Here is a 25358-nt window from a genome sequence, read left to right on the forward strand (position 1 = left end):
CAAATGAGCAAAGGCGGCAAATGACACCAAAGAGAAATCCATATTATTGCTCAGAAAAATACTGCCCTGGACACATATCCTGAATGGGGATTATTGGATTTGTTAAACACCCTGGGGGCTCACCAAATACTGATCACATACTAAAACAATTGATAACGAGATGCAGTAGATCTCTAAATGGTCCTAAAGGTCCATTGAATGAAATAATTGTACAGCTTTACTACAAGTTGACAAGACAAACTGATTTCTTCTTGTCTGTGTACACTTGAATTTAAAGCAGTGAAGGTGTTAATATATCTCCAATCTTCAGACAGCATGTTTAGAAATAGACAGCACCTGTGCATTTCACATGACCTTGGAATAAACCTAAATCTTTTCCAGCCTTAAAATGAAAATTGCACCGAATACATTTTTTTACTTTTTCAATCTGTCATGCTGATATGAGACAAACAATACAGGGTCATTCTCACCAGGTAAACCACTTCACATTAAAGCAGCTTTAGACACAAACACACATACAGAATGAGGTGAAAATAGGTGCTGACTCGGACAATAGGGCTTTGTTCACATCCTGACAATTCTCATTTTTCAAGAGGAGCAAACTCATCAATAAAAGTAATTTGAGGACAACATTATCCACTGCTCAGCAACTGACCTGTGCCGTATAATACCACTACATCATGAAGCCAATTAAAATGGCACTTTCACCCTTTGATGACGAATTGTTAGCTTCATGACTCTGGACATTCATCAACGGACACGGATTTGTGCCCCTGCATGGGTGGAAATAATCACGTACAACCACCAACATACATTAGCCACAAACAGTAGATCAAAGAGATTACAACAAGGATAAATAAAAAGCTAATCAAATAATAGAAATGCTAAAAAGAGATGCTAAATTAAAATCACTAGAAAATACACATGGCCTTTGACTCTAAAAGCCCCTAGAGGCCTTAACTGGACCAAAGCAGACTGAACTAGGTGACCAGCTGACTAAATGACATCCTTTGAGAGCCCTGTGCTGCTGCTGTTCTAAAACACCAACAATAAATCAACCACTATAAATTAAAGCAATTCAGACAAGTACAGATCAATAAAAGTAGCTGTGAGCAACTATTCGTGTAATAACTCAAAACACATCATTTGTCCAGGATAAATGAGTGAAAGGCCTCCAGTGAAGGAGGAAACTCAAGCTTACATAACGCAAGCCTGTTTAGCTTCTGACGAAAAAAACTGGTGAGTGTTAATGTGTGTCAGCAAAATGTATTAGGCGGTTAAATAAAATGTGGTTCTGTCACAGAGAAAGTGTTGACCTTGCCTGCACCACGAGGATAGGGACACTCCCGAGGTGCAGGTCGATACACAAGACAGCTGATGGAACAACTGCCGAAAAACTGGTGTCGAGTGGCAAACAAAGAAAACAGGCAAGTGCAACGGTGGTTTTGTTAACCACTATGCAATATAAGGAAACACAATCAGTCAACTTATGAATTACTGTAGAACCTGACTACGTAGCTGCAGGCATCAGAGAAGGAAACAAAGAGGGCACTGGAGAGAAAGAGAGATAAAGAGAGAGAATTCCCCCGGTATTAACATCTGCTCCAGAAACCAGGAATGGCTGTAAGCCGGTGTTAAAAAAAGGAAGCAGAGAGGTTGGGAGGGGGAGCTGGAGGGGAGTCAGGAAGCTTATTTGAAAGACTTAAGCTGCATGGTTACGTAAGTGATATGGAATCCTCTGAAACCACACACTTTCAGTCAAAGTTGGGCTGCATTAGTACCCTCACCAGAAATCGCATACTGTTAGAGATGCGGGCTTTCCCCTCTTGTATCTCATCTTGCAGGACATGCACATACTACACATGCACATTACACACACACACACACACACACACATGCATCTCTGTACGGGTTTTCACACTCCTTTTCATTTTAGAAAAAGCAAAAGCGTTGATCAGATCTGTCTCTTTGAGAGGTTAGAGGTGATGAATATGGAGAAACCATAACTCAGGAGTCATCGGCTCATGGCAGTCTTTGCAGACAGTGGTGTGGTGGAATGTGTGTCTGCGATGATGAAAGGGTTGGGTCGGACTTTCCAACAAGAAAAAAGACGAGCAAACCCTCGCTGAGAGACATCTGCCCCAGGTGTATCTGAGTCATCCCACCTTTCCCTCTCTCTTTCTTGCTCTCCATCTTTTGCTCAAATACACCTTGCAACCCCTTGTCATCCTACATTGCACAAGCACAACAAAAAGAAAAATCTGATCCCTCTACCAGTCTATCAGCCCTGCCTCTGATCTCTGGGAAAGTGGATGCTGTACTGTGTTTCCGTCCATAACACTGTCTCTACTGCATCAGCATCAGATTGGTTTACAGCCAGCCTGGCACAGTGCAGGCTCACAGGGTGGCTGGATTCACACTCATTTGCTGAGGACCCATTGGCCACCAATACACACAACAGCACAATCTGCGGATGACTCATTTTCATTAATGAATTTGAGCGAAATCCAACGAGAGGCCAGAGGAATAAAGTAGACTCGGCACCTTGATGATACATCCCTGCAGTCAGTGACTGGCAGAGCAGAGATTTATTGTTTACAACAAGCCCTGCAAGCTCTGCCTGGGACTTCTCAGTCAGACAGAAGCCTGCAGGTTTTGCTCTGCGGTCATTACAATGCCACAGAGAGGAAAAAGCTGAGAGAAGAACAGAACAGACTGTTGCGGAAACTGGCAAGCTCGTTGTCCTCGTGGATGACTAGTGCTGTAGTGAAATTTTGCTCACTGACACCATACCGCAGTGTGCAAACAAAGAAAGATAGAAGACCAAGAGAGGGGACGAGACAGAGATGTGAAGAGGGACGGGGACACAGTGAGAGGTAGAGTACTACACTGCCTTATCAGACGGCTTAGACGGGACAGTCAATAAAGCAGGTTTAAAGCAGTCGAGAGGAGTAGGAGAGCATGCAGTGTGTTGTACCGTTTCCCCCGTGTCTGTATGCACAGGACATACCAGGGAGGGACGTGCCAGGGAGACTGTGTGTACACACAGTAGAAACACACTCATGACTGAGTTTCCATGTGTGCCCCGGCACCCCTGACCAGCTTAGCATGACAGAGAAAGAAAGGGGGGGGGGGGGGCGTTCTCAACCTTCCTGCCCCCCTCTCCAGCCACCCCTCCCTCCCCCCCATCACTCCACCCCTAGACTACCCCACCTGTGAATAGTCCCAGTACCTTGCGTTTTTTATCCCGCGAGCGACTCCTCTTTTTGGCCCTCTGATCCTCCTTCTCTTTGCGCTCCGCCTCTAACTGGGCTTCTAAATCCTTGTTCTTGCGGAGATGTTTGGCGGCTTGTGCCATGGCGTTGGTTGCGGGGGTCTGGGCAGTGTTGACGTGTCCAGATCCAACGGCGGTGGTCTACGAGGTGAGGGTGCTGGGACTTCTACCTGGTGCCGGCCAACACTAGCGCTGCCGCTGCTGCTGTGTGTTCCTCTATGGCCCTGCAGAGTCTGCGAGCGTGCTCACCCTCTGCCTCCTCCTCCTCCTCCTCCTCTTCAGCAGTGCAGTCACACACACACCGGCAGTCCTCAGCCGTCTGCTGTGGGATGCTACTGCAGCGCAGCTCTCTCCCCCTCTCTCTCTCCCCCTCTCTCTCTCTCTCGTCAATGCTCACACAGCCTCCCTCTCTCCATCGCTCACATTCGCTTGTTCAGTTTCCTTGCCTCTCTCTCTTTCTCTGTGCAGAGGAAAAAAAGGGTAAATGACCGTTAACAAACACCTTTTCTTTCTTTCTTTTCACTTATTTTCTTTTTCTACATCTCTTTCACATTTTGTGAAACTGCTTCGCCCCCCCCCCCAGCTCCCCTCAACAAAGATTAAAGAAGGATGAACTGCCAGTCAGCTGAGGAATAGCCTGAGCAGCTTTAAATCAAAGTCAGCTCACCCTCCTCACATTGCATTGATTTTGCTTCCTTTTCCTGTATTTAATTTCTCAGTATCTCATAGTCTTGCTGTGTGTCCATCTGTGGAGGATCGCTAGGCTGCACAGGGAACCCGTCATCACCACAGCCAATCACGCAGTCACTCGCACACACCAGGATACCAGAGGAAATAAAAAAAATCTAAAACATGCATGAGGGGAAAAAAAAAACACTGCCTCTTACTCTCCCTCTCTCTCTCTCTCTCTCTCTCTGCTCCCTTCTTCCTCTCCACTGTTTAGGCGCTGCAGCAGACAGGATTGGTACCCGTGCGAGGATGTTGGTGCAGTGTGCTTGAGTATATTAGAGTGAGGCTGTGAGCAATAAACGGCTATTTCCATATCACTCACTGAGCCTCTTTTGTAAAGTGTGATACAGTAACATCATTAAAAGCTTTGCTTCATTGACTTCTTTCTCTGCTTTCCTGCCTTCATTTTCTCCCACGTTATAGTTTTCACATGCAATCAAAGATGAATGGCTGGCGACATAAATATATGTATTATAGTATAAACATCTTCTGTGTCCAGCGCTCATGTACAATGCATGTGTGGATATGTGCGCAGTGAGGAAGAGGTGCATAGGAAGAAGAGAGGTGCTGCTGGAGTCGGCACCTGTTTACTGGCATTGCTTTGCTTTGCTCTCCCTCTCTCCTCCTCCTCCTCCTCCTCCTCTCCCTCTCCCCTCCTCCTCCTCCTCCTCCTCCTCCTCCCTGCAATGCTGCTGACGCAGGCAAAAAATATCCTTTAACATCTCTCTTTGCCCAGCTCACTATACATCACACGTACAGTTCACATTGATACTGTAGACGCACAAACACACACGCAGTCCACACGCATGTAAACATGCGCGCTTCAGTGCTCTCACGCACACACACACACACACACACACACACACAAACAAAGAGGGACAGCTAGGGAAGAGCTGTTATTCTGCAGCCACATCTTAATTCCTGGCTTATTTTTTCTCCCTTCATTAGTTATCTGAGAGGATCTTACCGGAAAAAGTACACTCCATACCTTCTTATTATTGTTATAATTGTCTCTATTCTTATAGTAATTATCAGGATTAAGATGCATAATATTGAGCCCAATTTAAAGGAAAAGTGCTCTTCAGATGTTGAAAATAAAGTGACTTCTATCGGCATCTGTTTGTAATAAAGATGGTGACAATCTTGTTGAGCTTTTCCACGTACATCTCAATCATTATCTGCTGCTGCTTCCTGTCCACGTCCCTGTACTTAAAGTCTTTCTCCCTCTCCATTTTTCCTCTGCTCTCCTGCCAAGGCTTCCCCAGATCTGATAGCAGCTCTCTCTCTATACTGCAGCATACTAATGAATAAGACTGGTGATATTGCCTTCTTCTTGTCTGCAATGCTACTACACATATCACTCGCTCATGTGGCCTAGCTATGACACAAACAAACACAAATACTGACAGGCTGACAGCTCCGTGGCAAGAGATCCATCATAATATTGAATTTCTGGGGAATGTGCCTGAATGAATCACCATCGGGACTGACTGCACTGGTAATAAGGAGGGTTTTGCTTAGCCAACTAGATAGGTCTTGTTAAGATACAGCCCTGCTGAACTAATGGAGGGGCAGTCCTATACAGTGGATTTTAACACAGCCAGTGGGACCACTAATAGCAGCTGGATAATCTGAGTCTGGAGAGGGCGTTCCACATCCAGCACATACTGATAAACTCACTGTGTCTCTGAAGGTTTAAGCAACGCAAACTCTGAGAGATCACCTTCAAACCTAACATGATGCTCCTTGAATGTACCAACAAGGGCACCTTCTCAAAGTACTTACAGTACCGGTTGCAGCTTTACCATGTATCGATGACGTAACTTGGATTCATTGTGATGCAAGTAACTGCTTCATCCTGAAATTTAATGGGCACTAATGGCTTGTAAATCAATCTAAAACCTTATGGTTTGCCATGGAACGAGGACGGCAGTAATAAAGTATCCTTAGATGATACATTTTAACATCTTGGAATTTTAAATAGATGTTTGAAAGCTGACATTAGCTACAACAAGCAATGCCATCTAACCAGAAGATCAATCAGTCAACAGCTAGTGTTTAACTTGTTACAAACATATATGTCATCATGCGACATGAATACTGATCTGCATTACATCTGGAAATGTTTCGCCATACATGCAACTATTTGCTGGAACCCTGTACAACTCACATATATATTAGTAATTTGTGCAATATAACATTGCTACCATTTAAGATCTGTATGTGGACAGTGCTGAGAAGTCTCCAGAGCTTTTGATGATATCACACTGGATGGAGTTTTCCAAGTTGTCATGTAGTTTTAAATGTTAAAATTTCTATTTTTTCTGAGCACTTTAAAAGACTTTTCATTTATGTTCAGGTCAAGAATGAACCTTCTTCAAATGTTTAGCAAACCCGATCAGCAACTGTCTGTACATAGATCTCAAATGGTTGTATCACATTTTATAAACAGCATGGTTGAGATTCTTTTCTTAACATGCAACATTTACGTACAACGCTTTTGTTAGAAAGTATGCAAAACCACTGAAATGAACCTTAAACTACATAAAAGTCGTTTGTTTGTGATTCAGCCCGCACCCAGCGAGTATAGATCGTGCCTGGGCTGGTCCTGCCTGAGACACAAAGGGACAGGTTGTGTGGACCTGGGGGGAGAAAGACACACACAGCTACTGCCTGAGCACTCTTCAGTGTGACGGCCAGCACCCGCCAGCACATTAACTGCTCCAGTGCTCCTCTAAGAACAGTGGACGGGATACGACAGAACCACACACGAGAAGCAACCTATTCAATACATGGAAACAAATTGTATGTAACCTTGCTATCAAAACCAGACCTCCAGTCATGCAACTTTTCAAGTGTATACAGCAAAGTACTTAAATCAACCCTGATACAGTTCAAATGAACACAGAACAAGTTTATATACTGTATGTAGGTCCAGACAAGTGAGGTTTAAATTGAAAAAAGATTTTAGTACTCATTTGTTATTTCAGAACACCAGGTGTTAACTTGGTGTAACATGCACTGATTACGAAGTTAAATTACTTAACATTTCTGATTTTCTTCCTGCAAACGTGTCAAAGCTGACTAAGAAATCTGGAGACCAAAATAACTTTGATCTAAGGACTGCAAAAGGTCAATTTGTCAAGTCTTGCACAATTTCGTCTCTCCTAGAAATTAAATGGACATTAGGCATATTTACAAAGGATTATAAAATTAAACTAAGTCACAATGAGCAGCAATGTACGCACAGTTTAGACCAGTAGGAACAAAGGCACAATGTATATGCCACCATCTGAACCAAGCGTTTAAATTTGCAGTGTTAGCTTTGACGTGATGATGACGATGTTTTTTAGAAAAGGACAATCAGATGATTATTGACAACAAAGCAGACAAATGACTCTACTAAATGTATCTTAGTTATTTTAGAGAACATTGGCATTTAACCCTCAGTGGAACTACAGATGACCTTTTCTATACTCTGTCTTATTCAGTGTCATCCAGTTAGTTGCGAAAATGCCGTTATGCATGTTGACATTTATCAACCTTGCCATCATTTCACCACCATCCACAGCTCTCATTCATTCAACTGTTATGTAATTTTAAAAAAAATGCCCTCATTTTCTATGATGTTGAGAGTACAACAAAACAAATACACACAAAAACGATAGTCGTTTGTAATCATGCTTTTAAATTGATATATGGGTATAAGCGGGCACGTTTAAGTATAGTTTAACTGGTGTTGTAAAATGTTTAAAGCAGTTTTCCCAAATGTAGTGTTTACATGCGGGACTTTGAACATCCACCAATTACTTGAACAAGTCAAATAATATAATGACTATAAAGAGGAAAGAAGTGTGTCTAAAGACAACATCACCATAATCCAGACCTGACAAGACGATGACCTCAATTATCTGCTTCCTACTGAATAAAAGGAAATTAGCGGTTTCTGTATAAAAGCCCAGGTTTGCCCTTTGAATAGTTTGTAAATTCAGAGTGGTAATATACTACTAAGACTATTGTCGACAATATTTCTGGCTCTAGAGAATAGCATATATTTTTTGGAGGATTTCAGTAACTGAATATGCAGTATCAGCAAAGCAATACAGAACTATCGTACACATAAAGATGGGGATTACAGTTTGTTATAAGGCACATATTAGTGTTAATATAAATTATGAACAAGACAGGACCAAACATTAAACCTTGAAGAACTCCCTATCCCTACCACACAGTTGTATTGGTCCACATTTAGTTTGTTTTAAAAGTTTGCGAGTGATTGTAAGGGATTATGTGTTAAACTGGCTGTTCGATGTTTTTGCAAAAAAATGATGTCACAGTGAAGTTGACCTTTGCGATGTAAAATGTTATCACTTCATCTTTTTATCTTGTTAGGTATCTGTGAAAACTGTTATAATTAGCATAGGGATTAGCATGAGTAATGGCCATAAAGTGGAGAGTCAGCACCTCCAAGTCTGAGGTGGAATAACAGTGGACAGCTCCCTCTGTGAGCTGCTGCCCCAAGCGAAGGAGTTCAAATGGAGCGTGAGATGGACCGGCAGATTGGTGTGGCAGTATTGATCTGCAATATTGCAGACGTAGTACCGGACTGTTGTGGGGAAGAGGGAGTTGAGCCGGAAGACAAAGCTCTCGGTTTTCCAGTCCAAGAAGGAAGAAATGGATGGATGGCCAAAAACGTGGTTTGTAAGGTCACAGCGACCTTGACCTTTTATGACTAAACCTTTATCAGTTAATTCTTGAGTTCAAGTGGACCTTTGTGCCATGTTTTTAAATTAAATTAAAAGTTTTTGCGTGCACAAGTATGGTACAGACGGAGGTACACTAATTTTACTACACAACAGAGGATTCCTTTCAATGTGTAACGATGCATATCTTTAAACATCTCTGCACCAAATTGCATAATAGGCATAAAAATCTAGCCCTCGTTATCCCCAGGCTATTCCACAGTGTTGAGACCTGAGTATGCTCCCAAACAGATGCTGACATGGTCAGTTGCAGACAGCTGCACACACCATGGACGCGTAGTAGTTCTATTTATACTAATTATTTGAGTCCGCTTGGAGGGCACGTTCCACACATGCTCAGATGTATACCTTAGCTTGCTGTAGTACAACAAATGGGAGGTATCCTAGCAAACTCCAGCAAACCTTTGCATACATGAAGCCATATCCCACCACAAATTAACAGCATACTGGAGTTCTTTCTCGATCAGCAGTGCTGGTTATTAGCTTATCCACTGCTAATTAAATCCCTCCTCAAGTGGCCCAGTCCTGCCACAAGTCAACACCTGACCAGAGCTCCATTCCTGCTGCAGTGTGCCCAATAGCAAAGACATAAAAATAAAGCTGGACAGTTTTAATGGACAGGAGAGGCAGCAACACCAGGGAGGCCATGTCATTATCCCAGTGTGGCAGACAAAGTAAAAAAAAAAACCTGTGGCAATGAGCATCCATGAACTTTAAAGTTATATGTGTATTACATATATCATTGCTGGTTTCCGTTTCATTATCTGGGAGCTTTTTAATTGCTGAGCAGACCTCAGTGATTTGCCTCTTCAATGACCTTAGATGAGGAAGATGTACCCCATCTTTCAAGCATCTTTGTGGATGTTTCAGCAGCAAACATCAGCAGCAAGTCTCAATTTTCCTTCACATAGAAATACACAAACACAAAGTGCGATCAGAACTTTTACATCCAAAAATCGTAGAATGTCACACTGAGGACAGGAGTGGTTTTCTGTGGGTTATGCATCAGGTCCTGGTGATGTTGGATGTCTTCTTCATTTTGCAAAACACACAGGTTTGGGTGACCAAAGACTGATGTAGGGTTCCCACAGGCTACAGGAAGCATCCCGAAAAAGAATCCAAAAGCCTCCATAAAAAGCCCAAGAGATTTCTCTCACTGGTTCGCCCACTGTACCTATTGTTAATTATGCATAATTCCTATGCTACAGTGAATTTTTACATTTGTTTGTGTACGATTAAACAAACAAGACATAATCCTTTAATTAGTCTGACCATTATTTGCTTAACCTCCGCTAAACTACATCAAAATCCCTCATCAATAAAGCAAGTCATGCCACAACAAATCCACTAACTAATGTTACTCAACATTATATTAGCTTAACCACCAACCATAGATTTTCAGTTGTACTAGTACTTCTTCTTGCATGACAATGCTCTTGATTTACCCAATTTATTTTGGAAGTTTATCAATTTGAGTGTGTTTTTATTGCAGTACAAGTTTGTATGCATTCTTCTTAACCTTAACCCTTTAGTAACCTTGATTGAAGATTGATCGACCATCCGTCAAACCTTTTCAGTCTTCCCCGTCCAAGTAAAATCACTGACCCAACACAGCGGCCAGACATTGCTTATCCTGACATCTATACATATTTGATCGAGTCACCAGGTAGCATTAGGCCAAGCGTCTATAAATAACCAACGAGTTAATAGCCAACTGTTCTATCAAGGTGAGGCAGTAACGTTTACTGATAATGCTATGACCGTACTCTAGCAGCAGCCCGCTCCAGCTAGCTATCCATCAGTAGTAACTGTCACCAGAATCGTTTAGTTATTTAACACAGTGACAGTTTAATATCCCTGTACCTTATGTGCTCACAGTAATTTTGTGATGTAAACTCGCAATTCAGCCCTAGCACGTAAGGACAGACTGTGGGATGTGTCTTGACAAGTGAGAAGTCCACAGTCCTTGGACTGGACTTTCCAGCCAGTCATTCTTGAAAGTAAATGTCAGTTTTACACTCATTTACACCCACAGCACAGGTGAAACTCTTGGGATAATATTCTCATTTCCTGCTCTAATTTAGTCATCCTCCTCATTAGGGACAGATCACATGGGTGCACAGGTCTGGAGAATATTTCTCAAACAAACACTTCATTAAGTCAGAGTTAGTCATAATGACAGAAAGGCTAATAATGCATCTTATTGCATTGCATCAGTCATAGTTGCACAACAGCAGCAACAGTAGCTCATGAACAGATATCCAACTGTGGTGCTGTTTTTTTACTATGCTGCTCATGTTGAAACCCCGTCAATATTTCGGAGAGTCTCTTGTGTGTTTGCTGGCCGAGGTCCACAGCCTACAGTGAGATACAGTATTCTGCAGGCCTGTGCCATCCTCTGCACCATCAACCATGGCTCATTGCAGAGTTATTTTAGCAGCAGTGTTAGTCACTATCAGACAAAACGAGATGATGGGATGAACAAAAAAAACCTTGCTGTATTTGTGCTACTACAGTATGGATAAACACTGTGGACCATTTTGTGATTTTAAGTGTATCAAAGAATCGTAATACTGCCCTTTTAACCACGTGAAAGAGATTATGGTTGGTTGTCACAGAAGATCAATAGGAAAGGCAAGAACCATTAAGTAGAGAAGAACAGAGGCCAGACAGCACCCTCTATTGATTAGAATGAGGTACTGCAGCAAAGAGGGACGGGACAGTTTGCTGCATGGGTTTATAGTCAAACATGCAGGGTCTTACTAATTACCTGTTGTTGAAATGTGCTCATTTAGAAGCCCTTAATCAAACAATGTAATAGCACAATTTACAAGTTACAACAACAAGCATAAGTGAAACAGATCAAAAATGACAGGACTAAGAGGGTAAAGACAACAAGTGTGGTGGGATCAGGACTAATCCATAATAGTGATTACACCACGGATTACAGTGCCCCCCGTAGGCACCTCTTGCAGTGCTGCGAGTGAATGTACACGCACAGCAGAGCACAAGACTGCACTGCAGCACACAGCCAACTCAGAGCAGTACCACAGGACTGCACAGCTCAGTGCAGCTCTGATGCACACTCCATTCATATATAATCATGTCCGAATAGCCAGGACGAAACTATTTCTGTTTGAACGTCAACACTAACGTTTGTATTTAATTGGAGGAATCAACAATCAATGGACAGTTTTCATAAGAAAGTAAGCATGCACATTATTTAAGAAGCAAAAATGACAAACATTTCCTACTTGCAGCCTCCCAAATGTATAGATTTGTTGCTTTTTGTTGTTTTATATTATAATAGATTGAACACTTATGGATTTTGTACTGTTGGTGAATTAGTTGGAAATTGGGATGGGCATTTTTTACTATTTCCTGACATTTTATTGACTAAACAAATAACAAACTGAAAGATGAATGGGTAATAAAGTTTACTAAACTAATATCTGTTGCAGTTTTAATACTTAGTCATGCTTTATTTTCAGATATTCTTGTTATTTTGTACTCCCCCAGTAAGTGTTATGCCTGGTGGACATTTTTGCTGTCATCTTTCCCCTCCTGACACTTGGCTAGTGAAGCATGAAGGGAGGATAGAGCAGGTTAGCTCAGAGACCTGAAATGCTCCTTTAGAAAGCTCTCTCTCTTTCTTCCTCTCTCTAAGTGTCTCTCTCTCCCTTCTCTGCTGGCACTGCACCAGCAGAGCGAGCACTGATTGGGAAAGCCATATGGCAGGTAACAAACCAAGGGCAGACTCCATGTCCACACTGTGCCGCGGCTCAGGCATCCTGCCACACCATCTAAAGGGCTCATCTGATTTGGCTCTGCATTCTAGGGAAATATATAGACAGAGATCTGTATAAATATGCCATGAGTATTACTGACGCTGCACCATCACCCGCTCGGTGGTGGTGTGAACAGCAGTTCAGAATAGTCTCAAAGCTGCAGAGTCAGCAATGAATATCACCGTCACATGGCCTCAGGCAGATTGACAATCACTGCTGTTACGTGCAGCGGATGTGTAGGCAAAGCAACACTTTGTTCTCAATTGACTGTTTAAAGGGTGGCTTGTCTAGTGATTGTAACAGTTACATAACTGTCACTATCCTTTTATTGGAAGTGAGAGATGTGATGAAGCTGCAACGTTTCTTGAACAGAGTTACAAAAATAGCTCAGATTGAAATCCCTTGTCTTGGTAAACCATCTAGGTGAGGCGCCTACCGCAAATAACAGAAGCTGCCATCTGTGTGAAATATGTGAAGTGTGAAGCACAACAACTACTGTCACCGAAAACACAGGCGAAGCTTAGCTTTCAGAATCTGTGTAAGTGTGTTGTTTATTTATCGATAAATAAGCATTTTTTTTAAATGGTCAAAATACATACTGGAGTATTTTTCCATATAGTATCTGACCAACGAATGGAAGAGGAAGTGAGGTACAACAGCTGAGGGACACACTGTATATCCAGTTTACTTCTGCCATCTGGTGGTGCAATAGTGCACATGACAAAGCTATGGTTTATTGAGTAACGCTGTCTGAACCTCTCTGATTAATAGACGGCTGAAGGGTAGAAATACTACAGATGATGGTGATTAATGTAATTAGATCATTTGTTATAACACAGCTGTCTCTTCATATCTTCTTTTGTATTTTCTTGTCAGTGGTTGTCTATATGTTGCACGTCCTAAAGAAAACCTTCACCTATCTCTGGCTTTACTTCAAACTCAGGACCCCCAGTGTTAAAAAAAGGGTGATTAATGAAATGTAAAAAATCTGAAATAATCATATGTTAAAGAGCTTGGACATCCGGAGGGAGCAGAAGGAGTAGAGCCTCTGCTCCTTTGCATCGAAAGGAGACAGCTGAGGTAGTTCGGGCATCTGATTAAGACAGGGCAGACCCAGAACCCACTGGAGGGACTATACAGCCCATCTGGCCTGAGAATACCTCAAGATCCTCCAGGAGGAGCTTGAACACATTGCTGGGAAGAGGGATGGCTGGAAGGACCTGCTAAACCTGCTGCCACTGCAACCTTACCCTGGATAAGCAGAAGAAAATGGACTTCATATTTTGTAATCTATTTCTTCCAACTACTCAATTTAAAGCTTGAGATGTTAAAGCCAATAATGTAAAGAACCTAAAATGTCCTTACTGATAAGGGAAGTGAGTATTGAGGAATGTTATGCAGAAGGTGAAAAGGGGACAAAAGCGGAGAGAGATTTACTGCCTCACACAGGGACAGACGATGTGGACACGAAGGTTGTCTGATCAGGGAACGGGATCACTGCAGAGATCAGATGGACAGTTTTATGTGTGTTGGAGGGCCAGTGTCAGCGCTAAATCACTGTCAGTCTAATACATTCAGTGGACTTCAGTGAACTTCAGTGATTGTGCAAACAATAAGACTCTCTTGAATGACCCATACTAGTGCATGTTTACTAAAAATTATATTTATTTTACATAAAGTTCTCCCAAAAGCAGAGCCTCTTCTTTTAGTTCATTTTCAACATGAGCCCAGCCTGTAACTGCACTGCTAAATGACAGTGAATAAATAAAATGTTTACGATGACGATGTTTCTGCAAATGCATTTTTATACAGCAATGGCTCCCTGGATGGTAGGTAAAAAAATAAAATAAAAATCAACCTTAATGCTTCAGGAAATGGTAGTGGTAAAGTATTATTTATAAGATACCAATAAGATTTGATCATGATGATAAATATTTCTATTGGCCTTTTGAATTAATAGAAGTATAGGCTCTATCCGCGGTGTGTGCATGTAGGTGTAGACCTCAATAAAATAAAAAAAAACTGACAAGAGGGGGGAGAAGAGGGAGCATTAGGAGAAAAGAAGAAGGGAAATGAAACAGGAAGTGCAGAGGAGGAGGCCGGAGGCCGGTGTCAGTCCCCCTGAGTCCCATTCCCTTCCTCTTGCTCCTCCCTCCTCTCATTCCTCATCTCCTCTCCTGCCATGTCTCTTTTCCTCTGTGTATTTTTCTTCCCATGATTCCTTACACATGGCTTCCTCTGACCCCCTTCATTAAAATAATTATTCCATCCTCCTCTCAGCTCCATTCATTCATATTTTGCTCACAGGTGGCCAACCAACATTACAAAACACTCCCTTTGTGGTCAGAGCCACCATGCCTGTAAAAACTCGTCTTGGGTGTGAATGCAGAACATCACCAAAATATTCGATCCAGTTTAGTTACATTAAAGCAGAACACAAGAACATCTGGCAATATTGTTTCCTGTCCCTCTGTCGACCGTTGGAGTAATTACTGGTTATCTTTTACAAGGTAAAACCAGAGCCAAGACAGAAAGTGACTCCCCTCGCGACACCCAGCGACTCCTCACTTTGTCCCAATCTGTTCCTTTAGATGTACAGCACGCCTCCTTCCACCTGTCTCCTATTCTTCCTTCCTAATCAGGCGTCCCTGCCAATCAATTTGATCGCCATGACAACATTGCGTACAATGCCCTGCCTCCCTACAAACACAGCCACCGTTGCCACCACCCATCCTCATAAACAAAAACAAAACAACCCAAAAAAAAAAAAAAAAACTGAATTCCGACAGCTCAGGATTGATGAGAGGGAGTCCTGTCAAAGGCCAGAGATTAGATTAGGACTGAAGCACACAAACCACAACACAGCTCAGAGGCAGCAGGTGCTTTTGGTTAAACCTTAATTACATGATCTCTGATTTCTCTAATTGATATGGTAATGACTATGTAATTAATGCAAAAGCAGAAATACCAGCAGCTCTCCTAATGAATGGATTTATTTGATTAGATATCCTCTTGCATATTTATGCATGCTGGTATACAGAGGACAGTGAGACATATAAAATGGTTGTTCGGGGATGTTGTCACAGTGTTGATACCTGCTGGCATGCTTCAACCGCAACACTGGATGTGACACAATTTAACATGTGAACACAGATGAAGCTTCAATAAATCATGGTGAGAAAAATACTGTAACTGGATGAGATGTGTGTTTGCTGAAAGAAAACTGTGCTCTTTCACAGGTAGGTGGCGCTATGTGGCTGCCTCATACACACAGGAGCCACAGTTTGAATGAATGAAGATGATCATGAGCAGCACCAACACATCCTTGAAAATTTAAAAACAAAAAAAAAAATAGAAAGTTGCAAATATTGATGATTTACAGACAACTCACATCTGCTAAGAGCAGAAATAAAAAGCTGAATCACCTCTTCTTACACACATACACACAAACATATAGCTATAGCTTCACTAGCAAAGGGTCAACTGTGACAACTAAATGTGACCCAGCTGCAATTACTCTCTGCTGCTGCAACATTCGCACGGAGGGAGGAGGTTGAATATTTGGGGAGAGGCTCCAGTTTGACAAGTCACCTTCTGGGGATGAGAAATCATTCCTCCTGCTCGCACCAAAACGTCCTCACTGCATGCTGACTCTAATATATGTCTTCTCCCCTTCACTTCGTGGGGGGGGTCAAGTGAAAGCACACGTGGGGCCCTGACCAGGTGTGAAGAGCAAAGACCTCAGGCCTTTTCAATCTTTCACTTAAACTACATCATCCGGACACTGACAGCTGATCCGGGCACCACTGGACCTGTCTCTCCTACTGAGTATAAGAAACCCAAAACCGACAAGACTGACAGTTACCATACAGGCTGATGTGCAGTAATGTTTTCACTGACAGGGTGAGAAAATGATTTTTCAACAGTTTTAATAAAAGTCCATGAGAAAAGGTGTTAAATGTGGGGAAAACTGAGACTAGGGATAGAAATGGCATGATCCCACAAAGTATAAAGCCTCAGAGTGGATTCAAATGGTCTAAAGATGGTATTAAATACCTCTGTATAAACATTCCCACATCTCTGCAGAATGTGCAAACTGTAATAAGATAATTCAGAGCATTAGTAGTGATCTGGAACGGTAGTCTATGCTCCCCTTGTCTCTAATAGGGCACGTTGAAAGTATCTGCATGAATATTCTGTCCAGATTACTTAATGTGCTTCAGATGTTACCTATAGAAATTTAACATTCCACTTTTGATCATTTGGATAAAATAATTTTAAAAGTTATATGACCAAAAAGTGCCCTTGAATACAACTCAAAAAGCCAAAAACTTCCAAATCTAAAATATTATTGGGCTGCACAAATTAAGCCTCTAATAGTGTGGAACGGTACATACACATGCTGGCTTAATAAAAAAAAAAAGTTTATGCCCACCAGAGACTCTGCAAGACCTACCTTTCCTGAATGCTCCCATAAAAATGAAAGAAAAATGGCAATCTGGACTGAGACCACTCTTAAAATGTGGAATAAAACACAGTGGATCTATGAGGAGCTTTACATCAGCTTTAGAAGGTGGTCAGATCATGGCTTGGTTTATCTGTACCAGTTATTTAGGTGTGACAGTTCAGAAAAGGTGGTTATTTGCTATGTGAAGATGTTTTTGATGAGGGTTTTAGTAATTAATAGCACATCATTACAAGTCAAGAGTACTTGGGTTTGAAAGACAACAGATTTCTCCACTTTCAGGAGAAAATAAAGTGTGCTGTCCACACTAGCCTATAAAATTAGTTTAAGAGCTGCTGAGTCGTAACATTTTTCTCAGCGGTTGAAAATCTGCCACAGACAATTATTTTTTTTGGACTCAAATAATTGTCTCTGTGATATCTACTAACTATAAAATACTGCACTGTCATTAAGATGGTCACTTGTTTAAAAAGTATGAGAGGATTTCCAGGGACTTTTCTGTACCCACCTCCCCAAAAACAATCACTTAAAATGGGCGTGTTTGTTGCTGACTCTGGGCTTCTCTGCCTTACCTGTGGTACCTGAAGGCCAAAAGCGGTATAAGTTATGAAGATATCAATCAAAACCACTAGGAGACACGGAATAAAAAACTTTCCACAAGCTCGGTTTTGGAGAGGATTCCTTCTAATTTGATTTGGTGAACCGACCATTTCATGACGCTGTGTGTCTCGCAGGGACAGACAGGAGAGGAGCTAATACCATTAATGAATGTTGGAGCGCTAGTTGGTTAACTAACTTACCTCTGAATAATGTGTTTCTTACGGGGCCACTCGGGCCACAGTTGATGGATGGCCTTACAGAAGCCGGGTCAATTAGCCAGGCTGGGTTTCCCTCCATGTCGTCTGCAGACATCACCGGGAGAGCTCCCACCTCTGTCACGCGGCCTGGCTGTAATTAATCACCAGCGTGGGGCCTTCTCACCTCACACAGCCGCGCGCACAAACAGCCAATACGCGCGTTTGGCCCAAATTACATCCCCACTCCTTTAATCTGGCTAATTGTCAATATTGTACCTGGAGGAGCAGGAGCAGGAGAGATCATGACATTAAAAAAAAAGTACCAACAAAAGGATCTTTCCCACAGTGTATCTGCATGCTGCATATTTTATAATGCACTTTGGCAAATTTACTAACAAGGCAAGAAATGAATAAAAAGTCAAACCACAGAAGAGAGGGGAGTCAAATTATAAAGGTATAAATTAACAACTGGTTGCCACAGACTGGCTTATTTGCATAACATGCCACAGTTAACTAATGCATCTACAGCATACCTAGCTAATTAGTTAAAGGCACAATCTGTGATGCAAATGTAAACAAAAGGTAGCCCCACCACCACCACCACCAAAAACATGCATTGGTAGGTCTTTTAAAACAAGACAGCAATTACATCTAGACAAAGTGTACACTGTTGTTTTAATGGTTTAATGGTTTGTTTAATGAAAATGCTTCAGCTACATTAATGTGCATAAAATCCATATGATAAAAATGATTGATGGCCCTTAAATCTACCTAAATAATAAATAATTCATTTAGTTTCATTTAACATTATAAAACATGTTAGGTTTATTAAAGTTGTCAATGCAAAAGCATCAGAGGAGGAACAAACTTAACTTTTAAAATGTAATTTCTCCTGGAAGCATCATTCTAGTTGCACATCTGACCCCATGAAGCTGTTACTGTGCAGTTCTGTCATAGCTCACACAGACACACACACATAAACACACAAACACACAGAGCACAGATTGAGAGGCAGGGACAGAGACGTCACTCTGTGTTCACAGAACATACTCCTGTGGTCTGGACAAAAGCAGCAGGCTGACAGATGAGGTTTGTGTCTGGGGGCAGGGGAGCTATGTGTTGCTGCTGCCGCTGTGCTGAGTGTGTGTTTGTGTGCGCATGTAGTGTGTTGTGCTTATGCATATAATGTGCATGCATGCATGTCTGAGCCTGTGTGTGCACCTATATGTGCTTGGGTGTGTGTGTTTACATATGTGTGTATATGTGTGTGTGTTTTGTTGAAGGGGGGAGAGGGGTGGAGGGGGGGGTGAGGGGGGGTCTCATGGGGCAGCTCTGTGTCTGTCCCATCTGCCACCCCACTCTACTGACACCCAAGGGAATGGCAGAAAGGGTGGGGGATTCATTTTGGAAAAAGGAATCGGGGTCCAGTGGTCTAATGGGCAACAATACAGGTTTTACTGACGGGCCAGAGGCAAAGGACACCGGCTGGGTGTGTGGAAGCCAATCTACCAATCTATTTGACAAAACAGTGGGCCACCCCTGTCAAGCTCTGGCTCAGTCTGCCTAATAAGGCACGCACACCCCTGAAATTATGCCTCAAATGAGAAAGGGGTGCACTGTATTTTACACACACACACATACACACACACACACACAGAGGGACAGACATTACATACACCCGGGGCTAATGTCAGCCTAATGCATGGCCATGCTGTGACCAGAGGGCTAATTGGGTATATAAACACAAACACATCCCTTGAGAGACAAGAGGGGAACAGTGTATTTTGTGCTATATGCTCCCTGTATTGTTATGAAGCTAAAACTGTAACTTAAACATGGGAGCTCATAAGCGCTTTAGCTGTATCGATAATGAAAGATGACATGGTTTTTTGCTCTCATGTACCCAGCAGCTAGGTGCTGTTTTGAAGCCGTGCATTGAGTGTGATGTGGAACGACTTGGTGGCAGGTGGCATCTCATCCTGTCTTTATCCAAACTGTGATCAGAAGACAGTAAATAGCGACGTCGCAGCTACAACAGCAGCAACAACAAAACAGTCATGTGGAAGAGAAGCATATGGCTCTTGCACCACTGGGCAGAAGGAGCACTCAGCAAGATGTATGCCGAGGTGCTGGCAACAAAGCTGACTTTAACTTGTCAAATTAACAGCAAATCAAAAGAGAGAGAGGGAAAGAGAGAGCGAGGGATGAGGAGGAGGCAGCAGCCTGAGTGTTTTTTTTGACAAGTGCCACTTGATGGTGGCAAAGACAGGCACGAAGAGAAGCTTGCTGCTGAGGTCAGATCACAGACAGTGTCAGCACTCGTTTGAAGTCCACGTGTCTCTCACTGTCACCAAGCTGAGTTGTTGATACACTGTTTGTCCATATATGTATCATACACACACACACACACACATGCATGCATGGGTGTTACCCTGCCCCCTCACTGCTTTGAGCGCTATGTTAATGAAACAGTTGCTGTTTCCTGGCATAACATTAATTACCCGATCAAAATAGAGTGGGTAATTAACTGCCCTTCTTTACCAGTGCTAATTACATTAGTAGAGAAGGGCCATTTGAGGGGAGCAAAAGAGAGGAGAGAAAGAAAGATGGGATGAAGCAGTACCAAACAAAGACTTAGTGAGGCACATGCCTAGGCGTGTGTGTGTGTGTGTGTGTATGTGTTTTAAGAGAGAGAAAGAGACAGAGAGGAGGAGGCCACGTTGGAGGGAGACTCATGTGGTTCTCACTCAGGGCCCCCAGAGGCTTGGTCCTCAGAGAAAAGCAGGCTTATTGAAGAGGAGAGAGATAGAGGTGGGGTGTGTGTGTGTGTGGGGGGGGTGTTGTTGTTTATCTTGACATGCTCTACTCAGTCTTTAACGCTCGCATCACAATTAAGATGCTGCGGCTCATCAGCTATGTATACAAAACAGTGTAGCAAGCTGCACGAGCACACAGGTGATGGGCACAGTCAAAAATAGATCCAGCAAAATCTGGAGATGTAGAGTCGAGTAGGGAAATCTTAATGTCCAGGAAACTGTCAGGTAGTGCAGTGAAAATACTTACCATGTGATTCTGTTTCTGCACACATGTAAAAAGACCATTCACATTTGAATGCTTGTGTAAGAACTTGGACGACCATCAGACTTTTTTCTCATTTGTTTTATTTGGAGCACAAAATATAATTACACCTTGAGATATACAAATCACGTTTGCACCATTTTTTGTACCGTTTCAAAGAAAGATGGCTTCAAAAAACAAGCATAATATTAAATTGCTAATATTTTTTTTAAATAAATAAAATTAACCAAAACTCTAAAAACAAATTTGCAAATGTCATCTACTCTTTGTGTTGTTTGCTTTCACATCCTGAGAATGAAGTTGGTGTTGTTGTGATGACAAAAATCAATGTAAGTAAGAACAGTGTGATATGGGTTAATGAACACCTAATACGCCCCGTTCTTTTCTACTGAGCAGTTTGTGCTTTCATTTACTGTACTGCATAGTGACTAGAGACCTGTACTGGATTGAGACATTTAAAATGAAACTGTAAATTCTATAAGTTATAGTCATATAAATTCAAATTCTGCAACGTGGAATGAAATAATATCAGGGCATTGGTGTGACAAAGCATGCATTATAAGTGAAATCAAAAAGGATAAGGCTAACTAACATTTTTCTCCTTTACACAAGGACAATAACCTTCTTGGGGGGCATAACATCAAGATTTTGCTATGCAAGAACCTGAAAACTGGGATTGTTTTATTCCAAAGAAGTGTAATAGTTGAACTCCTTCCACCAAAAAATCAATTCCTTATGATTATTTAGCAAATTAATTAGCAATTGTTGAGATATCTTTATTTCAGTGACAGTTGGAAAAGGACCACTTTATAAAAACACGTTTATATTATTCCCTAAACTAACTATAATAAGTTAAATTGCTTGTTCTTAAATAAATCAATATATGAATTCCTTTAGTAATAACCCTTGAGACAAAGAGTTCTCTCATGTAAAACCGTAAAGATCAGAACAAAAAATAAAGGGACTATTTTTCTGGAATGTAAATTGCCTTCAAAAAGTCTACTACAAAAAAACCTCTCACTAACTCACAGACAGTGTACACACACATGCCATTTAAGGTGTCCATACACAGACAAATAGCACCCTGCTTCTTAGAGCTGCAACGTCATATCAGAGCTGTCCGTCATCCAACAACATTCAGTGCTCTCACAACGCGTCCTGTACGTCTCTGGCCGAGGTTTGGGGCGGGTGTTGGAAGAACCAGATACTGCATGTGATAGTAGGCCAAGAGGTAAATTCAGATGCTTTTGAAGCTTGGGGTGAAATTAGGACCAGTGTTCCCTTTGTTTCCTTTCAAAACGCAGATGCTTCATGACATACACAGCGGTATATGGTCCAGTCTGATGCTCTTAGCTAAGTAGCTTTGTCTGTCTGTAGTTGTGGGTAAAGTAGTAATCTGCTCTGCCTCTGGAGTAGATGACTGGTCTTTGGACATTTTCATACCCCATCCTGTTCATCCACCTTGGATGAAAAGGCGACTAAGTAATGGCGGGGGGCTCAGAAAGGAAAGTTATACATAGTCGCTAGTGATCAATTTTCCATTCTCCCTGCCCTCTTAATGCCAAAAGAGGGGCTAAGTGAAGCAGTGGCCTGGGGTAGATTAGGGTGGGTGCTTTGCTACATCGGGGGAACAACCAGGCCCGCCATCGCTGGAGAGAAAAAAATATACAAAATCTATGATTCTAATCAATCAGGTCTTGCATTATTGTACATCCAGCAACTTTCTTTCTGTCTTGTTCAGTCAAAGCTTTCGAGCGGTTAGTACAGGGAGTTAGACTGCATTCGTAAGTTCAGACAGGGGGGTCAGATAGTGAGTTGGATGGCTACCTCTGAAGCTGTTCCCCCCTGAGGCAGGGCAGGCAGGGGAGGGAGAGCCCTGGGGCCTGAGGACGGGAGCAAAAGCACTCTTCTGTTTAGCAGCAGACGGGAAGGAGGAGAAAGGCAAGAGAGACGATGAAGAGCTGGAGCTTCCTGGTATAGTGGGGCTGGAGGGCATTACTGGGGAAGAGAGAGCAACAATCAGTTTCAATATCACAACAGATTCAGAAATGTGACAATAACTACCACACACATTTAGAGGCACAAGTATAAGGTACTCACTGTAGGGAGAGCCGGTGGGGGAGGCACTGCTGAAGCCAGGAGAGCCAGGTACTCCTAGACTGGTCATGGGAACAGTCCCATAGCCCCCAGTCATCCCTCCGCTGCCCCCGTAGCTTGACTGCTGAGGAGTGGAGGCTGATGGGTAACCCCTTGGAGACAGACTGCTGGAATTTCGAATGTAACCTGGAAGAAAAATGAAAACGTTGGGTCAGTTCTGAGCTTCATCAGAGGGGAAAAAAACCCCTGAATAGTTTATGTCTTATTCTGCTCACCTTGGCTGCTCTGTCCAGGCTCCCCGATGCTGACACCTAACTGAGAAGGATAAGAGCCCAAGCCCATGACACTGCCGTGGGCTGGTGAGCTGGGCAACGCCTGCAGCTGACTGTGAGGACGGGGAACACTGTAGAGCGCCTCTGCGATGTCGGCCGCACGTTTCAGCAGCATGTCCTACAGGAGATAAAATGACACAGAAATCAGAGTCACAAATAAAGAGAGAGCCACGGTGATGCACTTTAGGCTGTCAAGACCTCCCCTAAAATGAGTATGTCTGGGCTGTAGTCCAGATGATGAAGCTTCCTGATACAGAAACTTATCAAACAGTCCATGCTCTGAACTCTTTTATCATGAAATCATAATTTGCCAAAATACATAAATCAAATAAACTCTGATTCACTCTGATGGATTAGCTTTCTCAAGTTTCAAATCTCTGCAAGTTAATTACTGAAATTATGGTAAACCAGTGAATGCCTCAAAAAGCAGGAAGCCAGTTTATTAACTAATGGTACGCTTTTGGAAATGGTCAGGAGTAATGCACACACAATTAATATTTAATGCACTAAAACATGCAAAATCACATTGTTTACCTGGTTACTGTGTGGATTTCCATACAGAGCCTCAACAAGATCTGCTGCTCTCTTCAGGAGGATTTCCTGCAAAGAACCCATTTTTATTACATTAACATCTTAACAATAAGAGTGTAGCGTGCCCAGTTCATTGAAAAATCATTATGAGTATGGTTAAGCGTTTATTTAGGCGTCTCTAACCTTGGCTAGTTTCTCTGGGTCACCAGGATGTCGAGGAATGACCTTTTGGAGGCGCTGGAAACCATAGTCTATAGTTGGTTCATTTAGGGCTGAAATAATATGAAAGAGACATTTTGCACATCAAACACTGGTCAAAGTTAATTAAAAAGTCTAAAAAGAAAGCTCACAATGTGTTGCCTAAATACCTGTGTAGATGAAGCGTCCAGGGGCTCCCTTGCAGAATTGTTTAGACTTATAAGACAGTGTGACCTCCACAACCCCGGGGATGTGTCTAGGGGGTGTCTGGACACGGATAGCGTGCGGTGTGATCAGCTGAGGAACAGGACAGAAAACCGTCACAAAAAAAGCCACCAAATTATTCCCCCTATGAATTGTAAATATTTAGGCTAACACAGTACTGAGGAAAGATTAATTTGTGTAGACTGCCCATAAATCATCTAAATAATGAGACAAGCCATATGCTATATATATCATTTCAAAATACGCTTCAGACTCTACCATCATTAGTGAGATGTTTTGGAGACAATTCCTACCTCACTCCACACCAGCATGCTGCCAAACACCACCTGCAGCCCGTCAAAGAAGTTCTCCCCGATGACAATGACCATGGCCCCGCCGGTGGTCCAGCCCTCACTGGGACTGATGGCTTTGATACACGGGGTGGCTAGACAGGAGGGCAAAACGAAGAGTTACTTTGATTGTTTCAATGCACTAAAAACCAATTGAAAGAAGAGTGATTGGAGCATGCTTTAAATCTGTTTCAGGAATGTGCTCTGTAGTTTTGGCATTGTTCAGGCCAAAACTAAAAAGTTAAAAGCTAACATTATTTCATGGCTAGTTAGTTTCTGTCCCTGTGGCTTTGATCCATGCATAACACCACAAACTGCCTGAAGAATAAAAATGGTTGGACAGGGAAAGATCCAAATGACGTGTAGGTCAAAAAGTTACATGACTTGAAAGTAATGCATTTATATAAAACAGTAAAGATCTCTGGTTAAATACAGGGTACATAGACACAGGCATAGGGGTGGTATTCATCCTTTACTTCAATAAAAATATAGTACAAGTAAACCCTGCAATTTAATCTTATGGAAATATGGAGGTATTATCTAAAAAATTTACCTAAAGTAAAAGCATGCCGGAAAATTGCCCCTCTGACTGTTGCGTTATTATTGGTTTATATTAATTGATTCATAAGTGTGTAAAAGGTATTTTAATGTTGAAGCTGGCTGCTGTGGACCTACTTTGAACTACTTTTAATATATATAAATATATTTCAGTACATCAGTATAAATCTATTTTTTTGTATGTAAAATATAAA

The 25358-nt window shown here is 42.2% G+C and overlaps 2 protein-coding genes across 6 annotated transcripts in view; both read right to left on the reverse strand.

Annotated features, from left to right (window-relative positions):
- Nucleotides 1–17990, reverse strand: part of ank1a (ankyrin 1, erythrocytic a) — a 100982-nt gene extending 82992 nt beyond the window's left edge. Inside the window, exons 1-2 of one of the 2 annotated variants that reach the window (XM_027278087.1) lie at nucleotides 17820–17990; nucleotides 3233–3734 (exon numbers count right to left, since the gene is read on the reverse strand). In XM_027278087.1, coding sequence (XP_027133888.1) covers nucleotides 3233–3358 — 126 coding nt within the window. In that variant the 5' untranslated portion in view covers nucleotides 3359–3734; nucleotides 17820–17990. Of the gene's footprint in view, nucleotides 1–3232; nucleotides 3735–3941; nucleotides 4118–17819 lie in introns of those variants that run through there. The other variant, XM_019275198.2, reaches the window with a different exon arrangement.
- A 3007-nt stretch (nucleotides 17991–20997) lies between these two features.
- Nucleotides 20998–25358, reverse strand: part of ebf2 (EBF transcription factor 2) — a 28710-nt gene continuing 24349 nt past the window's right edge. For 2 of the 4 annotated variants that reach the window (XM_010732551.3, XM_010732550.3), the window contains exons 9-16: nucleotides 24571–24701; nucleotides 24223–24349; nucleotides 24038–24126; nucleotides 23858–23923; nucleotides 23267–23441; nucleotides 22995–23177; nucleotides 22722–22892; nucleotides 20998–22543 (exon numbers count right to left, since the gene is read on the reverse strand). In XM_010732551.3, coding sequence (XP_010730853.2) covers nucleotides 22512–22543; nucleotides 22722–22892; nucleotides 22995–23177; nucleotides 23267–23441; nucleotides 23858–23923; nucleotides 24038–24126; nucleotides 24223–24349; nucleotides 24571–24701 — 974 coding nt within the window. In that variant the 3' untranslated portion in view covers nucleotides 20998–22511. Of the gene's footprint in view, nucleotides 22893–22994; nucleotides 23178–23266; nucleotides 23442–23857; nucleotides 23924–24037; nucleotides 24127–24222; nucleotides 24350–24570; nucleotides 24702–25358 lie in introns of all 4 variants that reach the window. The other 2 variants (XM_010732547.3, XM_010732546.3) reach the window with 1 other exon arrangement.

The sequence above is a fragment of the Larimichthys crocea genome, chromosome III (assembly GCF_000972845.2).
Source record: "Larimichthys crocea isolate SSNF chromosome III, L_crocea_2.0, whole genome shotgun sequence".
NCBI classification, from domain to species: domain Eukaryota; kingdom Metazoa; phylum Chordata; class Actinopteri; family Sciaenidae; genus Larimichthys; species Larimichthys crocea.